General features: G+C 34.0%; 3 protein-coding genes across 4 annotated transcripts; 2 read left to right on the top strand and 1 right to left on the bottom strand.

Moving 5' to 3' along the window:
* The first annotated feature begins 637 nt into the window (after window positions 1-637).
* Window positions 638-4,999, top strand: LOC117101800 (protein RER1-like). Its single transcript, XM_033241874.1, has 7 exons — window positions 638-794; window positions 1,112-1,239; window positions 2,183-2,287; window positions 2,760-2,856; window positions 3,244-3,325; window positions 3,520-3,655; window positions 4,341-4,999. Exons 2-7 carry the CDS (start codon window positions 1,165-1,167, stop codon window positions 4,428-4,430), a joined length of 585 nt encoding a protein of 194 aa, XP_033097765.1. The 5' UTR covers window positions 638-794; window positions 1,112-1,164; the 3' UTR covers window positions 4,431-4,999.
* A 1,846-nt stretch (window positions 5,000-6,845) lies between these two features.
* Window positions 6,846-12,159, bottom strand: LOC117101798 (E3 ubiquitin-protein ligase RGLG5-like). Of its 2 annotated transcripts, none has more exons than XM_033241873.1 (5): window positions 11,768-12,159; window positions 10,764-11,077; window positions 10,528-10,628; window positions 9,148-9,396; window positions 6,846-8,821 (listed from the first exon to the last, which is right to left on the bottom strand). In XM_033241873.1, exons 2-5 carry the CDS (start codon window positions 11,068-11,070, stop codon window positions 8,501-8,503), a joined length of 978 nt encoding a protein of 325 aa, XP_033097764.1. In that variant the 5' UTR covers window positions 11,071-11,077; window positions 11,768-12,159; the 3' UTR covers window positions 6,846-8,500. The 2 variants fall into 2 exon arrangements, with proteins under 2 accessions (XP_033097764.1, XP_033097763.1); XM_033241872.1 differs by having other exon boundaries at window positions 10,764-11,127; window positions 11,768-12,153.
* An 880-nt stretch (window positions 12,160-13,039) lies between these two features.
* On the top strand, window positions 13,040-16,278 carry LOC117101797. The gene is made up of 2 exons (XM_033241871.1): window positions 13,040-13,631; window positions 14,090-16,278. The coding sequence occupies exon 2, from the start codon at window positions 14,301-14,303 to the stop codon at window positions 16,149-16,151; it is 1,851 nt and encodes a 616-aa protein (XP_033097762.1). The 5' UTR covers window positions 13,040-13,631; window positions 14,090-14,300; the 3' UTR covers window positions 16,152-16,278.
* Window positions 16,279-21,292: the final 5,014 nt, after the last annotated feature.

Here is a 21,292-nt window from a genome sequence, read left to right as displayed (position 1 = left end):
CCCCATACCTTTTTTGTATTTGTAGATTTAAGTAGGCCCATGCCAAATTAAAAATGATTTAATGAAATTAAAAAGTTCTAATTTATCAATTAATATTACGGTTCTTTTTCGAATGAGGGGAAGACCGTCACCCGGTAGCAGTTTCCAAAATGATTATTCTAAATAGGTGTCAAAATGTAGCATGCAAAATGTTGATTTAACGTTTCCCGTAGCCCGGTATTAATAAAAACGCTTTTGACAAAGGCCTAATGTGTCAAAGTGGGTGATTTAATCGAATTTTAGATATACAAATATGCTGACGTATTATTTTTAAACTATGGTATTCAAAAAGTATATGATATAATGGATAAGTCGTGACTTGACACCATAAACATTTTTTTAATCACTGGCCTACCATTTATATATTTTTTTTTACAGAAATTATAAAATAATACAGAAGTAATTCAGTGAGGCAGAATTCCTGGAAAATATTCATAATTATGGAAAGAATGATGGATATCCAGCAAATTTTTAGATATCGGGAAATGATTTATGAGTACTGTATTCAAATATATTTTTTATATCCTAAATGGTAAAAGTTTGCGTCCCTGTTGAAAGTTTGTTTTGTTTTGTCTGAGATAGGGCGTAGCTGTTGGACAGCCTGGCAACGTTTGCAATTGAAATCGAGGCAGATTGACGTGGCTGATCGTCGTCGTGGTGGTTAGTTTTTAGTTTATTTCCTATGCTAGAAACTACGCCGGTGTTGTTTTATATCTTGATAATACTACAGCTATTTAGGCGAATTGTTTATATGTGTAAGTTTCAATGCATTAAGTATTATTTTGCGATTGAGTGTTATGCTTATTCTCAATTAATCAATCATGACTCGAGCTAGGCCTACTAGGCCCTAGGCCTAGTCGGACCGTATATAGGCCTAGCCTAGCTAGACAGGTCAGGCAAGGCTGCCTAGAGTAGGGCCCCGGCTGGGCTAAGCCTCCTTAGATGACCTGGACCTGGTTTCTCGGTCTCAGTAGGCCTAGCCTACTGCTGTAGGAAGAGAGGCCAGGCGGCGTCTAACGTTTTGTTTATGCCTAGAAACAACCCATGTGAAATTGTTTTTTTCTGTTGACAGAAGAAGTACCGATACAAAACTTTTACTTAGGTTTAGATCAATCAAGTTGGAAAATGGAAAGTGTACCAACCATGGAGCCTGTAAATAAACCAGGTATTGTTACCAGGTTCTTCACTTCAGGGGCACAGGTAAATGATGATCATAATAATAATATTAATACCTTGATAGATTAATATAAAATTTATAAATAATTACTACTATTTTAAAAATAATATGAAATTGAATGGCAGCTCCAAATTTTCGCAACAATTTAAAGGTCTCATCATCATCATGATGATAATACTGAAAATTGTTGACTATTAAATGATTTTACATTTAACAATTAAATTAAAAAATAATAGTATTGTATTCTCACAAAAAGGTATCACTTTTAGTAGTGGTATGCAAATTTAACAAATCTAACATTCTGAACCGATGGTCTTTGTTCTCTGTATTGTTTCTTTGTTTTACATCAAATTTATTGTCTCATTAACTTCCTCTAAAAGGTCATGTAATTAAAAATGATATCCATGAATTAGTTTTTGATTTAAAGTCAGTCATGCATGCTGTCCTATATTATTATTATTATTATATACTCTTGAGTTATTCATAATATTCAACAATTTAAAAAGAGTACAAAACACACTCTTTTCTGTTCCCCTTCCCTCCCCTGCAAGAGTACACAAAAAAATGTTGATTTGTATCATTTTGAGATCAACATTTTATTTTTTTTCATGAAAGAGTACTTATGCCTACACTTTCAACCCATTCCTCACCTCCATAAAGCTCTTTTGAAAATGTTGATGAATATGGATGGCCCCTTAAGTAATTGCCAAACAATATTTTCAGCTTTTGCTGCCCATTGTATTTTTTATGTGTATACCGAAAAATAAATAAATTTTATATACGTTATATTGCCTACATGTTAAGAAACAATTTACTTATACTTAAATTGATTACCAGCAAATTTTAGGGTTGAGTCAAAGCATATCTGAAAAGGATTATTTATCTGTCTGATTATTGTTATTTTAATGCTCTATTGAAATACATTGATTAATTGTTAATTTTCATCTTTTGTTTTTTTTTTACCAGAAATATCAGTCCTTCCTTGACAGATGGGTTCCATTTACAACTGCGAGATGGGTGTTTTCATTTTTAGTTTTCATTCTATATTTTGTACGAGTGTTCATATTACAGGTATGATTGACAATAAATAATCAATAAAAATATTAATTATATAATTTTTAGCCGAGTAATATGTTATGTGAGTTATAAAAATATAATACATGATTTTCATATAGTTTTATTGTTGTTAAATTCTAGTCTGTTACAAGTGTGTTTGATTATAAATACAATAAATAAGAACAATAAAAATTTAAATAACTACTACATCTAACCTACTTAGTTATATGTTAAATATGTACATTATAATTTATATAATTTATAATTCTGTTATAAATATTAATAGAGCATTATATTTATTTAGTTGTAATATATTTACATATATAATATTTCAATTAATAATATACAGTAGTTGAGAAAAAAAGAGAAATGGTCCTCAAAGATGATTAATGAAAGGGGTATAAACTAATAGTTTTGTTAGGCCATAAGGTATAGTTAACCATATTTTGTAATACACTATGCACTCATCAAGTTTCTTTTCTTGTAGGGATGGTATATAGTTACATATGCTCTTGGTATATATCTACTGAACTTATTCATCGCTTTCTTATCACCGAAAATAGATCCAGTATTTGAGCAAGAAGGTCAGTTATTTATTTGATTATTATTTACACTTAGTAGAAGCGGTTGGTGCATCTGTTGTAGCTCAGACTCTCAACCTTAAGGTCAGGGTTCAAACCCTTGCTGTGCAAGTTGCTTGTGTCCTTAGGCAAGACACTTATCTATGTTTAAATGGGTTCCAGTTTATGCTGGGGAAGTAAACAGATTTGCTGTGCAGGAGGAGTGGGCAACCTCCCACAGCCTTGCACAGTTTGGCCCAAATGCTATAAGAAAAAGAAAAAGAAAAATGCACACCAGACTGTGAGCCCAGAACTTCAGGTTTTGACTTTATTTACCTTGGAATCTGTTCTCCTGTTTAGTATGTTTTTTAATTCACATAAAAAAAACATATTTTGCATTATTTGTTACAGATGAGGATGGTCCAAGTCTACCTACTAAATCCAGCGAGGAATTTAGACCCTTCATCAGACGACTTCCAGAATTTAAATTTTGGTGAATTTAATATTACAGTACTTCATTTAATTAACCGATAAATTTCAATCAAAATTGTATTTACAGTATATGCTAATAATGATTTAGATATATTTCAGCATTTTTTAAAGTGTAAAATTACCAGTCATGTTTAAAAAATTTGCCAATTTGCAAGCAGCTATTGATGTGGTTTTTCCTATTCTTTTTTTTTTCAGGTATTCTGCAACAAAAGCTGTGCTGATTGCCATGTTTTGTACATTCTTTGAAGTTTTCAATGTTCCTGTATTCTGGCCAATTCTTGTCATGTACTTCTTCATTCTGTTCTTTTTAACAATGAAGAGACAGATTAGGGTGAGTGCAATTTTATCATAGAAATCACAATCATTTCTCTTTCTATACGTTTACACTGATCATGTTTTATGTTATACCAACACATGTCATGTGACTATACTAGTGTGGACCACTATTAGCTTGATTTGCTTATCGAAGTTTCAAACTTTATTCTCATCCATTTCTATAAACTCCATTGCTTGCTTGCCTACATATATAAGACAACATGCCTAAACATATATGAGCAAATCAAATGTTTGTCACAGATAGCATAGGTAGAACATTGCAAACATGTCCACTAATGCACAGTTGGTTATATATCTAGGCCTTCATACTTATTAAAAATATATGCAATTCCAGTGGCAGATCCAGAAATTCAAAATAGAGGGGCCCAAGGAGGGACCTTCATAGACACGTGAGATGTAGACCACCTCAACTCTGCCATGGTTTTGGCTAATAAATTTATGATTATGGCACCTCTAGATGACTGAAAATTGGGCTCTCGGACCTAAATTTAATTATAATTTTCTACATTTTTTTTTTATTTAGAAAAATTTGGAGGGCCCCCCCCCCCCCAAAAAAAATAAAAAAAAATCTGCCACTGAATTCTTGGTGACAAAAAAAAAAGAATCTCTTTATTTAGCTAACATTCTCAAAAATATCCTGACTGACATAAATAAATATTTATATATTTTCTTTTTTACAGCATATGATTAGATATAAATACCTTCCTTTTTCACATGGAAAAACAAAATACAAGGGAAAAGAAGATTCAGGAGAGGTTATAGCACAGTAATATAAGTCCCAAAATAATCTTACCCCCGCAGTTGATCATGAAAGCAAGGCCTCCTCTGAAGAGTTGTGGAAGCAATTACAGTTGGATAAAAGAAACTAAATTGTGAAGGTGTAAAAAGGTGCAGTAGATGCAGTGCTCTCCTTGAAATCAAGTTCCAGTTTGCAATTTTCTTATCTTTGATCTCTCTTAAGGACACGAGACCGCCTGCATTGCCGATGGTGTTGGAGCTTAACGTATACAACATTGTAGACTCCATGATGTACCCATAATGCACTATAAAAGATTGGACACACAATATACAACAGTAAGGAATTTGCGCAGTATATTTAAAGATGTTTTGTCTGTTTTGAACCAATTACTGTATTTTATTCGAAGAAACGCCCCGGAGCATTTATAGTTGAGAAGGGTTTTAAGGGGAATTTATTTTAGAGAGGTGGTTATTCGAAGGAGACATTAATTTTTTTTGTAAAATGGATACGTATAATATGCTCAAATAAACGCCCCCTTAATTTCACTGTAAATGTGGAACTACAGTTAAACTTGCCTAAGTCGACTTTGCTTAACTCAAATAATTTCTAAGTCGATCTTATTTTACATGCAAAATTGTTGTGTTTTCCATTAATTAACAATCTGTAAGTCGAATTTTATCTAAGTCAAACAATTTTTCAATTGCATTTTGGATTCGACTTAAACAAGTTCAACTGTACAAACACATAATTACCATCAAATGTGTTATTGCATGATCATAAAGACTTGATGATCCCAACCAGGTAAAAAAAAAAAAAAAAGCTTTCAGCAGGAGCGTGCATCTACTGCTTTACAGTTTTTTTTTTTTGGCTACTTTTCATCCACGCTTTCTGTGTTGCAATTCACTCGAATAACTGTACAAGACCAGACCTGTCCTAGTTCTTTCTAGGACAGGTCTTATCTAGCTAGCATCATATTTTGTAAACTTACTTTTCATTTTTATCTACTGCCCCCACTAGATCGTGGTAGTACTTTTCAAGATACTGTACAGTACAGTATAGGGGGATTGCATTTTAACGACATGACCCCAAAAGTTATACTCTTTGGTTTTACCTTTTAATCAGCCCAATAACCGAATCCCCATTCAGATAATTAATAAACATTTATTCAGTATAAAAGGCAGTACCAGTAGACACACGCTTTAGCTTATGATCATTCCTCCACCGGATTTTCTCGTACAGGTTCAATTTCCAGAAAATGTTATTCTACCGGAGTAGAACATTAATAGAATGATGTTGCTTCCATTTAGATTTGATTACAGTAATTTAGGGGTGTTTATTCAAGGAAAAATGAATGGCTCTGGGTGTATTTATTCTGAATGAGGCTCTAAAGGTGGGGGAATTTATTTCGAGGGGGGTGTTTTTTATAGAAATACGGTAACTTGATCACTAAAATTTAATTTGAGTACAGTATACTTTTTAGAAGCAAGTTTTCTACATCAGTTAACAATTCCATAAGTAATGCTGTTGCTATATTTACATAAACATTGAAGTTGAAAGAATAAATTTAAGAATATTTGTAATAATGTTTCAAAGTTTCATTGATGTTAGTACTGATAACCTTAAATGCAGACAGTATATCTTTAAAAAGAGGGAGGGGGCATCAAAAGTAGGCCTGGCAGGGGAGGTCCCCCATGATTAATGAGGGTGCATCCCATTCTATTTCTGCTATTGATACATTTAACCTTGTTATATTACCATGCTTTCTACAAAACCTTGGTATTATTGACTAACCCAAACTGGCTCTGTTTTCTTAAGCTTTGTCTACACTATAAAATTTCATCAAAAAGGCATCACATAAAATTTGATGGAACAGAGTTGAACACGTTCAACTTTTTTTTATACAATTTGATGATATGTGATATGACGTCATCGTACCCATATATGGGCACATCACGTTTTTTTGTCACATAAAATTTGATAGTGTAGACAAAGCTTTGAGCTGTGTCCGCACTATCAAATTTTCTTTGACAAAAAACTGTTTTATGCCCATATATAGCCATGATGTGCCTATATATGGTCATGATGTGATGATGTCATGACCATATTTAGGCATGTCACATAAAATTTGATAGTGTGAACAATGCTTTATGCTACCAGTGTCACTAAGGTGACAGAACAGAAATATATATTATTATATGAATATCTTCTGCTGAACTAAGGAGACAGATGTAATGTACAGATACAACCTTCGTAATTGTTGGAATACTTGTATGATAAATGTCATAAGTGATTTTTTTTAATGGATGAAATTGTTGTCATTGATAGTTTATATGTTTTAACATACTAGAATTTATATCTGTATTTTCTTCCATTTACTATGAATGCAGATCATGTTTTTGTATACCATAATTTATTCTCCTGTTTATTGATTATCAGATTAGATACATTGTATTTATCAAAAAATGGTTTATTAAAAACGTTTTTACTTTTACAAGAACAATCATTTGTACTGATATTCGACTGTTACATTTACAGAGTTATCAGAGAGGTAAAAAATTCTATATACTGTAATTACTGCATTTGGTAATAACAGTGTACTGTAGTGCGTAATTCTAAACACTAAACAAATGCCTATGGAAAACATGCACAATTCTATATTCTTCATCCATAAGACATTTTAGTAAATACTTATATACAAAATTCCAATTACTGTATGTAGCATATATTAGTCTTTCACTAGACTAATAAAAGTTCTGTATCTGTATTTCTTTTTATTTCTAATAATAAACACATGCAATTGTTCTTGTAAATCATTAACGTTAATATTTTGACTGAATATCAAGATTGATTGGTAAATAGTAATAAACATTTTCGAGTTAAATGATATTTTGTGCATTGTTTTTGCATAAAAGTGTTTCTCCAAGTCATGAGGGACATAATTCACTTTGAAATGATAACAATTAAGCATCCACCACTACACTTTTTTATAGAACCAGTAAAATTTTGCCCAGGCTCAGTGTTCTTATTTGTTGCCAATTTCAGGCTCACCATGTTCTTATTTTGTTTTTATTTTACACACTTTTCAAATATAAATTGTGTTCTTTTAAAAATTTAAAAAAGTTTATCTACCACACTCCTGTTTACACTGAAAAGTTTACTGTTACTAAATTAATTCCAGAACTGTGGCCTCAAATTTTTAAAATTCCTGAGCTGTCTACATCAATATTTAATTTTCTTCCTCTCCAACAGGTAGGTTAATTCCCAATTGCACACAATTAAAACAATTTGATTAATATTGTTTAAAAATTTTAAAAGTTTGCCAACATTTTGAATAGCACACAAGAAAACCCATGAGCACACAATGTCCGTATTTTATCAAATGTTAATAATTAACTAAAATATTGCCTAGCACTTGAAACTATGAAAATTTGCCTGTCTAGTATACGGAGATAACTGGTTCAACTTTGGACCAGTGCACTGAAAGCATGTTGGTTTTATTTAAATAGTTATACTGGCATTAAGGAATTGTGATATTTAATATGACAGTTCGTATGATACAGTATGTCAATTTGTATTATTTCTCCTGATGCAAATAGCCATCGGAATAATATGACAGTTATCAATCAATCAGATATTTAAATGCGCACGTATCTGTCATCCATTTTGGCAGATAATCACGGCACCACTGCCACAAAGTTACTTTGCTGGTAATGCCAACAAAAAACAAAAAAAAGAATCAAAAGGACAAACAATGAACGAGAGAGAAAAATTAATAGAATTAAAACTGAAATGAAAAGTTTTAAGTTCAGATTTGAACTTCCCAACCGATTGTTGAGTAGTAAGTGGAATTTCATTCCAAGAAGAAGTTTGTGATGAGTCTGAGATAATCAGATGACCTATGGAGGGCCACATCAAACAATTTTCAATGCTGATTTTCCATGCTGATTTTCCTTCAGCTTGGACATTACCTACGGTAATCAGTAAGTCTGTTTTCATGTGTGAGATCATGGCATCAAATTTTATGGAGCTGAGCACTCTAGTACATTTGAGTTATCAGAAGCTGGATTCATTACAAAAAAATGATTTTACTCTGGATTGAAGTCAATATCTTGTTGGAAAGTCTAGTAATCCGAGATGCCTTATCGCCGTAAACTGATCAGGCAATTCCATTAGCGCTGCAAGTGCAAACGCTGCTTCAGGAAAAGCAGATGAGCGCATAACACCGTGAAAATCTACAAACTGGAAATTGTCGAACTTTCTTCTTGGTAAGCGGTTGTCAAATTCCTTCATGGTACCCCATGGGCCATCACCGACGCCAACCATGATGATTGACAATGGGTAGTCTGCAGCTCGGACTATTGCCTCCTGTGTCTGCTGCTCCCTGGTCACCTGACCATCTGCGATAATAACCAAGATGTGGTACTGCGGAAAAATTATATAATTAGATAAGAATGGTATATACTATTTCAAGTATACTTATTCAATCTTCATATTCTTAAAATGCATACGGTACATAGCAGCAACAAGGCTGAATTGTGTGTGGATGTACGAAGGTAAAATATTAAAAACAGCAGAAAAGAAATTGACATAAAATTTGGAGCAATATTGAGGAATCGTTAAAAAGCAATACATACATCAAAATATGAGAAAATAGTTGAAGAATCATTGTAATTAATAAGGATCTAAAATACTAATTAAATACTGATAATCAATTAAGTAGTAAAAATAGTTAAATAAGGTTGACTCACTGATTGTGTTTCTCTCACAATTCTGATTGCCTTATCAATAAGTGGTGCAAAATTTGTAGGCCCGCTTAAAATTACAGACGGTGTAATCTGGTTGTAGCAGTCGAGCACATCCTGAAAGCCGTGGCATAGCCCATCTGCACGGAAAGGAAAGACTGCCTTGTCACCTGTAGATTGGTCTCCAAATCCAAACACAGGAATCAATCCGTCATCATCAAATGGTGCCAATGTAGTACCAATTATCTTAATTACCTGTGAATGAAATCAATACAAATTTGATAACAATCAAAAGATAATAATATACTGTAATAAATGATATTATTATATAATATATTATTATGATATTATATTGGCTTCTTCTCCCTAGCCGCAATGTGACAAGAACTCTCGGATCTAGTTACTGCCTTGAAACACCTTTCTGCAGTTTTATGACAATAAAGACATCACCTATTCCTACTATTGTTGAGCTTTTAAATAAGAAACGTTAGTCTCATGTTCTGGGTGATACATGAATTTGAACTTTTGACTTTTTATATGCTTTTTTTTTACTGCAATAATTTAAATTAAATTGTATTTTATTGAGCTTTTAAATAAAAAATGTTAGTCTCATGTTCTGGGTGATACATGAATTTGAATTTTTGACTTTTTATACGCTTTTTTATAATAAAATAATTAAATAATTAATTATATGAAATTAAATTTTGTCATTAATGCAAGTTTTTAATAATCTTGTAATTAATAATGGTTTGACAATCTTAATAATGTTGTAAATAATAATTTTCATAAAATAATTAGTAATTAATGTACTGTATTTGAATTGACAATTTTGTACATATGATCACTTATTATTAATTCCTACTGGTATATATACTTTTTATATCTGTTCTATTTTTATTAAATTTAATATTGTTAATTGTACATGTAAATGAATTGTAAATTTGTTATATTATTTTTTTTTTAGATTGTATTTGAAATTTTGTGTCATTTGCACATTGTTTTCATATTGCAAATTCAGTTGCTTCAGTCTTGGACTGCTGACTGTTTTTTATGTTCTTATACCTGAATAAATAAATAAATAAAATGTTCTATTCTACCAAAAAACTGTCAATTGCATTCATTGAAGCTGTCTGGAGGCAAAAGGTTAAAACCGGGCGGCCATTGTGCCCAATGTTCGTCTGCCGATGCAATTCTACATAGAATGCAACGACACAAAGCGCACGCAATGGATTGTTTTTACCGAAAATCTGTTTATGCTACAGACAATCAGCAGACGGAAGGGCTCACAGGGAGCAAAATTTAGATTCATCATATGACAAAGTGAGCGCGCAGCTTGACAACAGATTCTGAAATCTGAGGTCAACCGAAAGACTAGTAGTTTCTTACTTGCTGATAGGGGTTCATAGTACCAATTCGTATAGAGTGAAGACTCTGTCTTCCAAAACTGTACTTTCCTTGATATAAGTTACTTTTTGTATAGTCAATACCTAAAAAGAAGGGATAAAATTAACAATATGATGAAGGAAAAAAAAGAGAAAACATGTTATATTTTACATACAGTAGCTCAAATTTATAAAGTACCTTCAACCAAATAGTAAAAAAAAATCAATATTTACACTTACCAAATATTAAATTACTAGACTCCAGTCCAGCTTGTTGTATTGCATCAGCTACCTCTTCTTCTGATGTAAATCTATCAGCTATTGCAATGAATGGTTCTGATTTTTTCAAGCCAAGTATACGGCCAAGGTTACTGGTTGAATCGACTTTGATATCATCAGGCAGTTTTGGATATAGACTAGCATAAGATGGTGGATTGCCAATTCCATCAAACTTTTGATCTTCTGTAGTAATTGGACTTGTACACCATTTGTAGATTTTGTATATTATCACCATTAATGCACCAATAATAAACATTTGAACAGCCATCTTAGTTCTATTTTAGGTTGGAATTTTTAAAATTCAATTACCGGTAAACTGTAAAAACTCATTATTAAAAAAAAAAAAAATTACTGCAAAGTCAAAAAGCATAGTGTTGGCTTGGAGACATAGCAAGGGTATGGTGCCAATGAGGTGTTTTTTTTTTTTAAATTTGAAATCCAATTTTTTCCAGGCTGTCTATAAATGTAAGGTAATATCAGATTTACAGTGCTTTAAATAGCAAAATCTCAAAGCGTTCAAGGTGTGAGTCTATTACAATAACTTCCTTCCAGCGGTGGCGCCAAAAATTTGCCAAATGTGGGTGTCTGAACCAAGGGGCCGACTAGAGCCCTGGTCGGAGTCCTGGAATAAAAAGTCCTTGTTAGGGTTCACGGGGAGAGATAATAACAATAATAATGGTGGACTTTTTATAAACCACATATTATTAAGATGATCTCTATGCGCTTAATTAACAAAACATGTCTATCTCTTTGGCTATTATGTATGGTCCAAATTGTGTTTTAGACCAGAATATTAGGAATTGGCAATAAAAATACGGATTTCAATAGGTAAATAATATTCTTTAAATTTTTGAACCGAGAACCTCACATCGTGCCCCCCCCCCCCCCCCCCCCCCGTTTATTCTGAGGGCCTAGCACCAAATACATTCAATAGACTGTGTAAGATTCTTTAGAAGCATACATACCAAGATCAGCCTTTTTAGTTTTCAGGTATTTTCTCTATCTGGCATAGGCCTCCGACGAGGCTACGATCACGTATACCGGACCCTCTCTGTATCTTGACTGACTAGAGGGCCAATCGAACAAATTTGATCACTCTTTTACATTTCCCCCAAAATCTACAGTACGGTACAAGCACATATACATTTCAAAACAATTAAGGTGATTAATCACGATTTTAAAATAGTAACTCAACGTAGCACTACAGTATTATCAGTGTCACACATTAAAAGGCCAAAAAGTAAACAGTAAAGACCATTGACACCACTACCGACCGACCGGCCTACATTAGTCTTAATCGTACAGACTCTTATAGTCGACAGCTTCTTCGTAAAGTGGGAATTCAATGAATGAAATAGCGCCCCTGAAACTGAAACCATCTTATAATACTTTCCTTTTAATGTTTACCTTTATATTACATTATATACATTTTTTGTTCGGTTAATATGTTGATTGGTTATAATAATTTTAGCATTCCGTAGAATATTATCAGAAAATTATTTCCTTTCCAAATAACATAAAACACAGGTGCCTTTCAACTAAAAGATTTTGAACCCGTATAGTACGTCAGTAATATTATTTTTAAAGTAGGCCTATAATAAACGACCTGTACATTACGGAAATAATAACATATCGATTTAAATTAACTGTTGCTTAAAAAAAATTTCGAATTAAGGCTATACGGTACTATATAAATCTTTACACCGTGATAACATAACTATTCTCTTGATGGTGATGCACTGCACAGCCCTAGTATGGGTTCGATGCAGCCCAAGGTCGCAATATAATATAATATCAAACTGTACCGGTATATAATATTACTCCAAAATTTGGGTTATTTATTACCTAATAGGCCTATCGTATTGTCGATTTTATTGCATTGTCCAGTTGATTTGGATATTTTTTTTCTTTTGAGCGTTTCCCCATCATTTTACGTAGTCACACCTTTATAAACACTGAGTGGAGGGGGGTGTGGGAAGGCCCTCCAAAAATTACTCTCCCCAGGCGCCCCCCCCCCAAAAAAAATCACGGTCAATTTGTTGACCATTTGTAGCGGCGAGGACACATTGAATTGTGGAAAGTCATGATCGCCAACGTCATGAATCTCGGTACCTGGTGTGATGATGACAACATAATATGGAAATATCAATTCATCAATTAAACATGTCTTGTATGTTAAAACCTCTGTTTGAAAAAAAAAACAACAACACAAAGGCTTCATCAAACCATATCAATCTCACCTATACAGAACCTCCGGGTATTATTGTATATGATCAAGTTTATATTAATTATTTTTTGTCATAAGACCTACCATTATGCAAACATTTGAATACAAAGACCTAACACGATTTTGCTTCACGGAACAAAGAAACAGAAAAAAACCCTACTCCCTTCAAAACAATATTACATTTCAAGAAGATACGAGTAAACAGTCCAAGAGACAAAATGGAATTTATTAATTAAAATCAATCAATCAACCAATTCATAGGAGCATAATGCAGTATCTGTTTACTAATTAATAAAGTATTGCTTGCTGAATTTATAGACAACATTACTAGGTTGCTATAGACATAAGTACATGCACATCAAGCAAAAAATATCCGAAAGTAAATAGTGCCGTTTTGTCAATAGTCAGGCGCGGCCCAACAGCGCCTGTGGTATTGAACTAAGACAAGTCATTTTAGCGAAGCATCTTTCAGTTCTACGATGTCATCCTGGCCTTAAAAATGTTTAGAGTTATGGCTTGTATCAATTTAATAAGCCAGTGAACAACCAAAAGAGGTGTTACTTGGTGGCATTGATCCAGATTCGTGATCGACCTTTTCAAAGGTAAGATTTACGCCCAAATAGTTGCATAAGCAAATAAAAGGTCCAAATATAGCCTACTCAGTAGAGGGCATCTGTATTTTTGCCACGACTATGTTGTCCAGCACTTTTAGATAATGGCAATGTTTAATCATTTGTCTGAAAAATACATCAGTTTTCTATCCTTTTGGTTAATCTGTTGATAAATGAAATTTTAAAGGAATTAGGCATATTTTTAAAAATAATATCAAGTAAGCCTAACAACTAGACAAAATGATAAAAAAATGGGTTTTCGCTGGTTGAAAAAACTAAGTTTTTGTATTGGAAGTTGTTGCTGAAATGAAATATTCCAATTATCTCTCAGATAGGCTTTTAGAGATTGAAATATCTGTTTTTGTAAATAACGAAGATTCATCTTGTTAACATTCGCTCATATTTGTGTAACAGATGTATTTAACAAAAAATCATTTTAATTCTTTTAGGTACAGGAGGTCAAGCATTTCCAATAACGTCACTGGAATTATTTACAGCGGCTGTAGAGGGCCTAAATGAAATGTTTTCTGGGTGCCAAACATCTACGCATGCGAAGCGCTAGTACTGATTGTGCGATAATACTTGCGCGGCTATGGGAATGCTCCTCACTGATTGGACAGACTTTTTAGGCCTTACTCTCCTCTAAATTAAAAAAACAATATGGAAAATCTTGGTAAAAATTATACAGATTGTTCGGACGAATGTCATTCAGCTCATACAGTCATAATTATTTTTACTTCAATAGTAATGGCGATTGGTATCCCAGGTAACAGCATAGTGATCCGAGTATTTCTTGCTAAGCATGACAAGTCAACCACCCACATGCTTATCCTAGCTCTTGCCTTCGTTGATCTCGTCAGTTGTTTCACAACACTACCTTTCATGTTAGTGTCATGTCCTAACTCACAGACCATTTGCAGGTTACAATTTCTTTTTACTGTGCCATGCATTTTAACGTCACTCCTCATCACTACTACGATCGCTATAGAACGCTACTTCGCCACATGCCGCCCGTATGAATTCAAGAAAATCATCACAGCATCCCGTACAAAGATGATTATTTGTTTGTGCGTTTTGATTCCAGTGCTGTTTTCAATCATCTTTACATTAATCATAACATTTGTTTTTGAAGATTGTATCGCTATGTCTAAAATGGACCATTGGTTCCCAAACGGTCTACTTGTACTGTATTTTATAACATTTACATTATGCTCAATAACTGTTCTGGTACTGTACATCCGTATTTTTCGAACGCTTAGACAGCAACACAAATTCGCGGCAATTCTGAAAGGGGAAGCAAAGGCTGATAGTTTTACTCAAAAGAAATTAAAAAAAGTTACAACTATCACCAAAGTGCTTCATGCACTACACCCGACAAGAGGGATAGACGTACCGGTAGACACGTCTTCGATTACTCAAACTACGTCGACGCCGCCGGAGGCTGGACCAAGCAAAATTGATACAAGCGAAAAGTGCATACACTTATTAAAGACGAGTAATAAGATTGAAGTCCGTTCGGCGATTAGACATGAGTTAGCCAACGGTAATCCAATTGACAGGTCTATGGAAAAGAGAAATAGTAAAGAGATCTTATTGAAAGAAAGTTATGTTCTTAATAAATCTCTTCGAGAAAATCCTGCATTAAGTCCACCAACACCAAAATATAATATTTCAACCCCACCAGAATGTATTATTTTAAATCCAATAGAAAATAGTCTTTCAACCAGATCAGAAAGTATACTTCCAGCGTCATCAGTTAAACCATCACCAGGAGAAGGCGCTTCGTCGTCATGGGAACTGACGAGTATCGGGCGCCAAAGCGTTACACAGGCGGATTATCCCCACAAATCGGTTACATTACCGGGAAGTGCAGAAACTGATGAACACGGTCATTATGATATTGGCCCTTTGGTAACGAATTCTAACGAACAGCAGACGAACCAGAAACATTGGATCGAAATAGGTGGTCTAATTGACGAAAATTTGTCAGCGACTCGATGCGACGTTGATGCGACAGACGGAACGCAACACTATGCTAGTGAAGAAAAAAATGGATTAAATCCAGTTGGTGAATCTACAATGAAACAAAGCGACACACAAGTAAATAGCATAATGATGCTTCGAAGTATGATAAAAAAGAAAATTACCCAAAAAAACAAACGCCAGACAGAATTAATTACATTAGAAACAGCACACTCATCGTGTACTATTAGACGAAACGGCGATACTAGAAAGCAAAGAACAACCTCAATGCTTCTGATCGTCAGTATGATATTTATAGTAACATGGCTGTCATTTTGGATATGTTCTATCATTGAATATGTCACGGATAGTCTTAATACAGACCCTACATTCATGTGTTTTAAAAGATTGTATATAATAAACACTGCATGCAATCCAATTGTTTACAGTTTTCTGAATTCGCGTTTTCGTAAGGATTGTGCCTCAACGCTGAGATTGTTTCAGTACTTTCAGCGATTTCGTGTTTATATAGGATCAAAGTTTTTCTGAAGAATATTTATACAATTCACCCTCCAATTCAAAACTATATTTGGAACCTCTAATAGTCAGTCAGGGGTCGGTCTCTAATTAAAGGTTTAGCTTTGTTTATTAAATATTTATAATACTGTAATTTGTTTTTCGAAGAGGTACCGTTTTTTTTTTTTTTTTTTTTTTTGGTCTTTTGGCCCATGGATGGTTTCCACTTCGAAAATAATTTTTGTGTCGAATTCAATACATAAATAAATTTTGAAGATTGTTGTGTACTTTTTGAGGCAACCATAGTGTTTAGTCGTCTCTGCAGGTACAGTAGTAAGTAAATTAGAGTGATATCGAAATAGACAGCGAACTTTTTTTACGTTACCTGATTGATATTTTAAACGCTGAACTTGTGGGAGACATTAGTGCGAAGTCGCAAATACGAATACGTCATCTTCATTATTATCATTCGTGCCTAAAACATATGAAATGATGAACAATATACGCGCTGAATATGATCGTTGATTCATTTAAAAGTCATGGTAATGGATCGCCTACGTTTTTGACAGTTCCGTATATGATGGATTTGACTAAAATAATGATGACGTAACCGCATTAGTTATCGTTTTTTTAAGCTTGCGAAACCTGCCTGCACACACCCGTAGCATTGAGGCTTGATCATTTTGCACCAGTTTTGTAAATCTGCAAAAAAAAACTGAATTTGATTTGTGCTTTAGTTTATATATTTTATCATTTTAAATGGACAATAAATTTCGAGATTTTACTTTAGGCAATTTGTATCTTCTGTTAGTGATTAATTACACTTGTCAATTCTCGGATTATGTGTTCGCTTTTGTTTTTTTCTATCAGTACTATTGTAGTTATTAGAGGTGGGCCTATATCAATATTTATCAATAAGGACCATTGTAGACATCATCAACCATCATTGTATTTAGAAATGTTACCGTGCAAATGGTAGATTCCAATATATATATATATATATATATATTATATAAAAAAAATAAAGTAAAAAGGAATATTAATTACATTTTAGGTGTGAGGGTGCAATTATTGGTCACCTTTATTTCGAATTCCTGGATCCTCCAATTGGCGCCCTCTATAGTATTACATTCGTTGCCTTTCGAGTACTTATTAATAAATCAATATTTTAATTAATTAACAGATACCTAACAATGTCTGCGGTACCGGTACATCGATGTATGTACTTGTACTATACAAACTGATAATATTAAATTGCTAAACCAATTATCAAAGACAACGCAGAGCGGTCTTAGCAACATCTTGAACTTATAGCGCGTATAGACATTAAGGACAACATTTGTAGACTATTATAATTAAACCTTGTTTCTGATTAGAGTTGTCGCCATGCAGCAGGGATGAGTAATGCATTCATGTTAAGCGTTTCTACAGAAACAGAAGCCTTTCCACAGAGTCTAATGTAATCGTTGAGTGGACAACTGTGCATGTAAAGCTATACAAGAATCGTTAAAATGAAAGTCGCGTTGACGTTAAAATACTGTTAAAGATACAAGAAATAGTATTAGTCTTCATATTAAAAAAAAAAAAAAAATAGTTTGCAGCTTTATGAATTAGAACATAAACATTTAAAAAAGAGAAATTTAAATTGCAAAAAAACATAGAGTGCACAAACACACACACACACACACACCTGTCTCTTATACACATCTAGATGTGTATAAGAGACAGCATTATTTATCTATGGTATTTTTCATATATTTTGGTTTAGTTCCGCTCGGCAGAACGAAGTACCTACGGGCGACAGCAAGTAAATAAGTGGCAATCTTCTTCCAATAGATCCTGTTAAATCTCTTATTAGATCAAGTTTAAGATCAACAAAGCAATCCATTGGTGCGTCGGATGTGTTTTATGGACAATCTATTGAATCCTCAAATACTAGGTGCTTTTCATGTGATCAAGGTTGATATATTATTTACGATTCAACGGTACAGTAAATTCCATACAAATCGAGAATCACCTTGACGGATTCTGATGCGTATTGTATCCTTTTCAATCAATACTATTTACTTCTGGTTATTGATGGGACAGGGAGGGGTGAAGGGCGTGCGGGGTTAATATTTAACTCTTTCGTAATGCGAAACTACCACTTTTTGCCTTGTAACATGCTAAGTGTAAGTTTAACTAATAAATAGGCATGGCCACGACCTCACTTTATTATTCCGCGTGAAACAGATTCTAAGAGCCAGCGAATTCATTATTTCCATTTCATTAAATTGACAATCAGTAACCTAGGTTTTCACTGACAAATCGGTCTATCTATCGATATTTAAAGTACGCCTATGTTTTGGACGGCAATCGTTTTGGTGGACTTGGCACTGTATGGTAACACCTGTCTCTTATACACATCTAGATGTGTATAAGAGACAGGTATTACAACATGTTCGTTTGAGTGGGGCCTATTTGAACTTATGCCAAAGCGACAAACGGTAGGCACGTTACTTTCATGCAGCCCTCTTTTGGTAAAACACTCTGGCGTGAAATGTACACGATGAGTTCAAATTTGGGTCAAAATATCGCACTAATAACTTGTAAAAAAACTACTGAACTGACGAAAAGAATAGCACCACGAATTACGGTATATCAACCCATAGGCCAATCAATATTAGGCCTATTATTACTACTGTCATCATCGTCATCAATATTGTTATCATCATCCTTATTATCGAATAGTTCAGCTAAAATAACCTACGTTATTTGTGTGTGTGTTTCGTGTTAGGCTCCTGCACATTTTGGTTCAGTTTTATTGTGTTTATTAAAAAGGAAATACATAGGCTCAATAGTAAAATTGATTTATATAAAATAACTATGTTTAGATTAAATTCGCTTATTTTATTATTAAAACCTAAGTGTGCTATAATTACCATACGCCAAGAATATACTGACAGTGTAACACAATAGTCATAATAAATCCACAAATCCAAGTCTTAGAGCGTTTTTTCACATTATTACGCCACTAACAAACAAGATACGTGCTGCTGCTGCTGATGTTGTTGTTGTTGTTAAGAACGAATCATACCTGTATTAACTTAAATCAACAAGATAAAGTCTGTACCTGATATTCTGACGGTAGAGCTCAAATCGGATTCGCTTTACTCTCAGTAATACTCTCCGCTGCTGTTCCGTTTTAATTTTAAATAGTTTTGCATTATGTGGCCGTTTGCTGTTTTATGGGTTTTTCCCATTTGCCTTATAAAATTTATATATTATTAAAGAATATCTATTGAGATCCAGCGGGCCGCCATTGATGCACGGTAGAGATTGCATCTTTAGATCTCCGATCTTGTTCACAAATTAACGGAATAGTGCTGTCTCGTAAGAATTTCGTAGGACGCGTTAAGAATGACAAAATATTCTCTGTATCTACTGGAACCGATCCACATAGCTTGTATTCCACTATTTGCATTCACACCTGGGCTGTGCATATATATTGCCTTGGTTTGGCTCTGTAAACATTAGTGGTCGTGGGACTAGTTTGGGCCCTACCTAAGCTGGTCGAACGTTTCGTTTGGGTCTATACCCTAGCTGCACTGATGAGGCTTGGAAGGCCGAAACGGATCCGTATGCAGATATTGGGATTCCTTCCAGTGGATGCTTAGTTTATTTTGTCATTCTGATCGGATTTTCTCTACTGTTCCGTTTTAATTTTAAATAGTTTTGCATTATGTGGCCGTTTGCTGTTTAATGGGTTTTCCCATTTGCCTGTTAAAATTTATATATTATTAAAGAATCTCTATTGAGATCCAACGGGCCGCCATTGATGCACTGTAGAGATTGCATCTTTAGATCTCCGATCTTGTTCACAAATTCACGGACTAGTGCTGTCTCGTAAGAATTTCGTAGGACGCGTTTTAAGAATGACAAAATATTCTCTGTATCTACTGGAACCGAGCCACATAGCTTGTATTCCACTATTTGCATTCACACCTACCTGGGCTGTGTATATATATTGCCTTGGTTGGGGACGGACCATTATTCCGAAGGTCCATTGGTCCGAAGGTCCATTGGTCCGAAGGTCCATTGGTCCGAAGGTCCATTGGTCCGAAGGTCCATTGGTCCGAAAGTTTAAGATAGGACACAATAAGATAAGGTACCATATTTAAAAAATAGAAACAAGCACCATAATTACAATCACACAAAATCACATATGGATGACAGATACCCTATCAAAGATGAGATCGGGATTCAGTGAGATTCCATCAGAATGACCCCATGCGCCGGAATTTTGTTCAGATTCCTCGGGATGGGCGGGAATTCATTTTGCAAAATTACGGGATTTTGAACGCAATAACTGGATCGGCCGGATTTGGAAAAATTACGGGAATTTCTAAAGTCAGGATCGGCGGGATTTTTTACGCAATTTCTGGATCGTCTGGATTTTGTTTATAATTACTGGGGTTTTTTTTTTACATAATATCGGAATCGGAGGAAATTTGTTTGTACAATTTCTGTATTTTCAATAACGATTATCACCGGAGGACCATCGTGGCTGGCTGAAACTAAACCGGCTTTAGAAAATCCCGTAATGTTACCAAATCCCGCCGATCCAGTTATTGCGTACACAATCCCGTAATTCACTGGTGATAATATTGACAACAATGAAGTTTTAATCGAAGTTCATGAAATCTGTAGACTTGATAGGCAAGGTGGTATATTACTTTATATTAAAAATGGTACTCTATTAAAGAAATGAACATGTTTGACGAAGATGGAAAGCACTATGTGTACTATGGGTATTCATATATTGTGTCCTCTGGTTATTTTTCCCTCCATTCTGACTCGACTTAATCATCTAAAATTGCACATTAGTTTCCTTGAATAGAATCTTTATTATCTTCATGATTTTATCAAGAATGTACGCACCAAAAAGAATGTTGTACCTAGGATAAAAACTGTGTGAACGTTAACAACAGACTATAACTATGGAAGGAAATAGCATTTTAATAATTAAGAAAGCTATAACAGACATTATATTATATCAACCATATTGTTAGAAATAACCTGTGTTTTTTTTTCTTCTTCTCTTGTTTAATAATGACTGATAAGCCGCGGATTCAGAGCGGGGCTAAACAGGCTTTAGCCCCCACCCCCAAAATAAAAAAAAGCGATAAAAGAAA

The sequence above is a fragment of the Anneissia japonica genome, unplaced genomic scaffold (genome assembly GCF_011630105.1).
Source record: "Anneissia japonica isolate Jap-2015-1 unplaced genomic scaffold, ASM1163010v1 scaffold4988_len2956909_cov206, whole genome shotgun sequence".
In the NCBI taxonomy this organism is placed as follows: Eukaryota; Metazoa; Echinodermata; class Crinoidea; order Comatulida; family Comatulidae; genus Anneissia; species Anneissia japonica.
The sequence above is the reverse complement of the archived record's forward strand: the minus strand, read 5'-3'. Positions and strand labels throughout refer to the sequence as shown.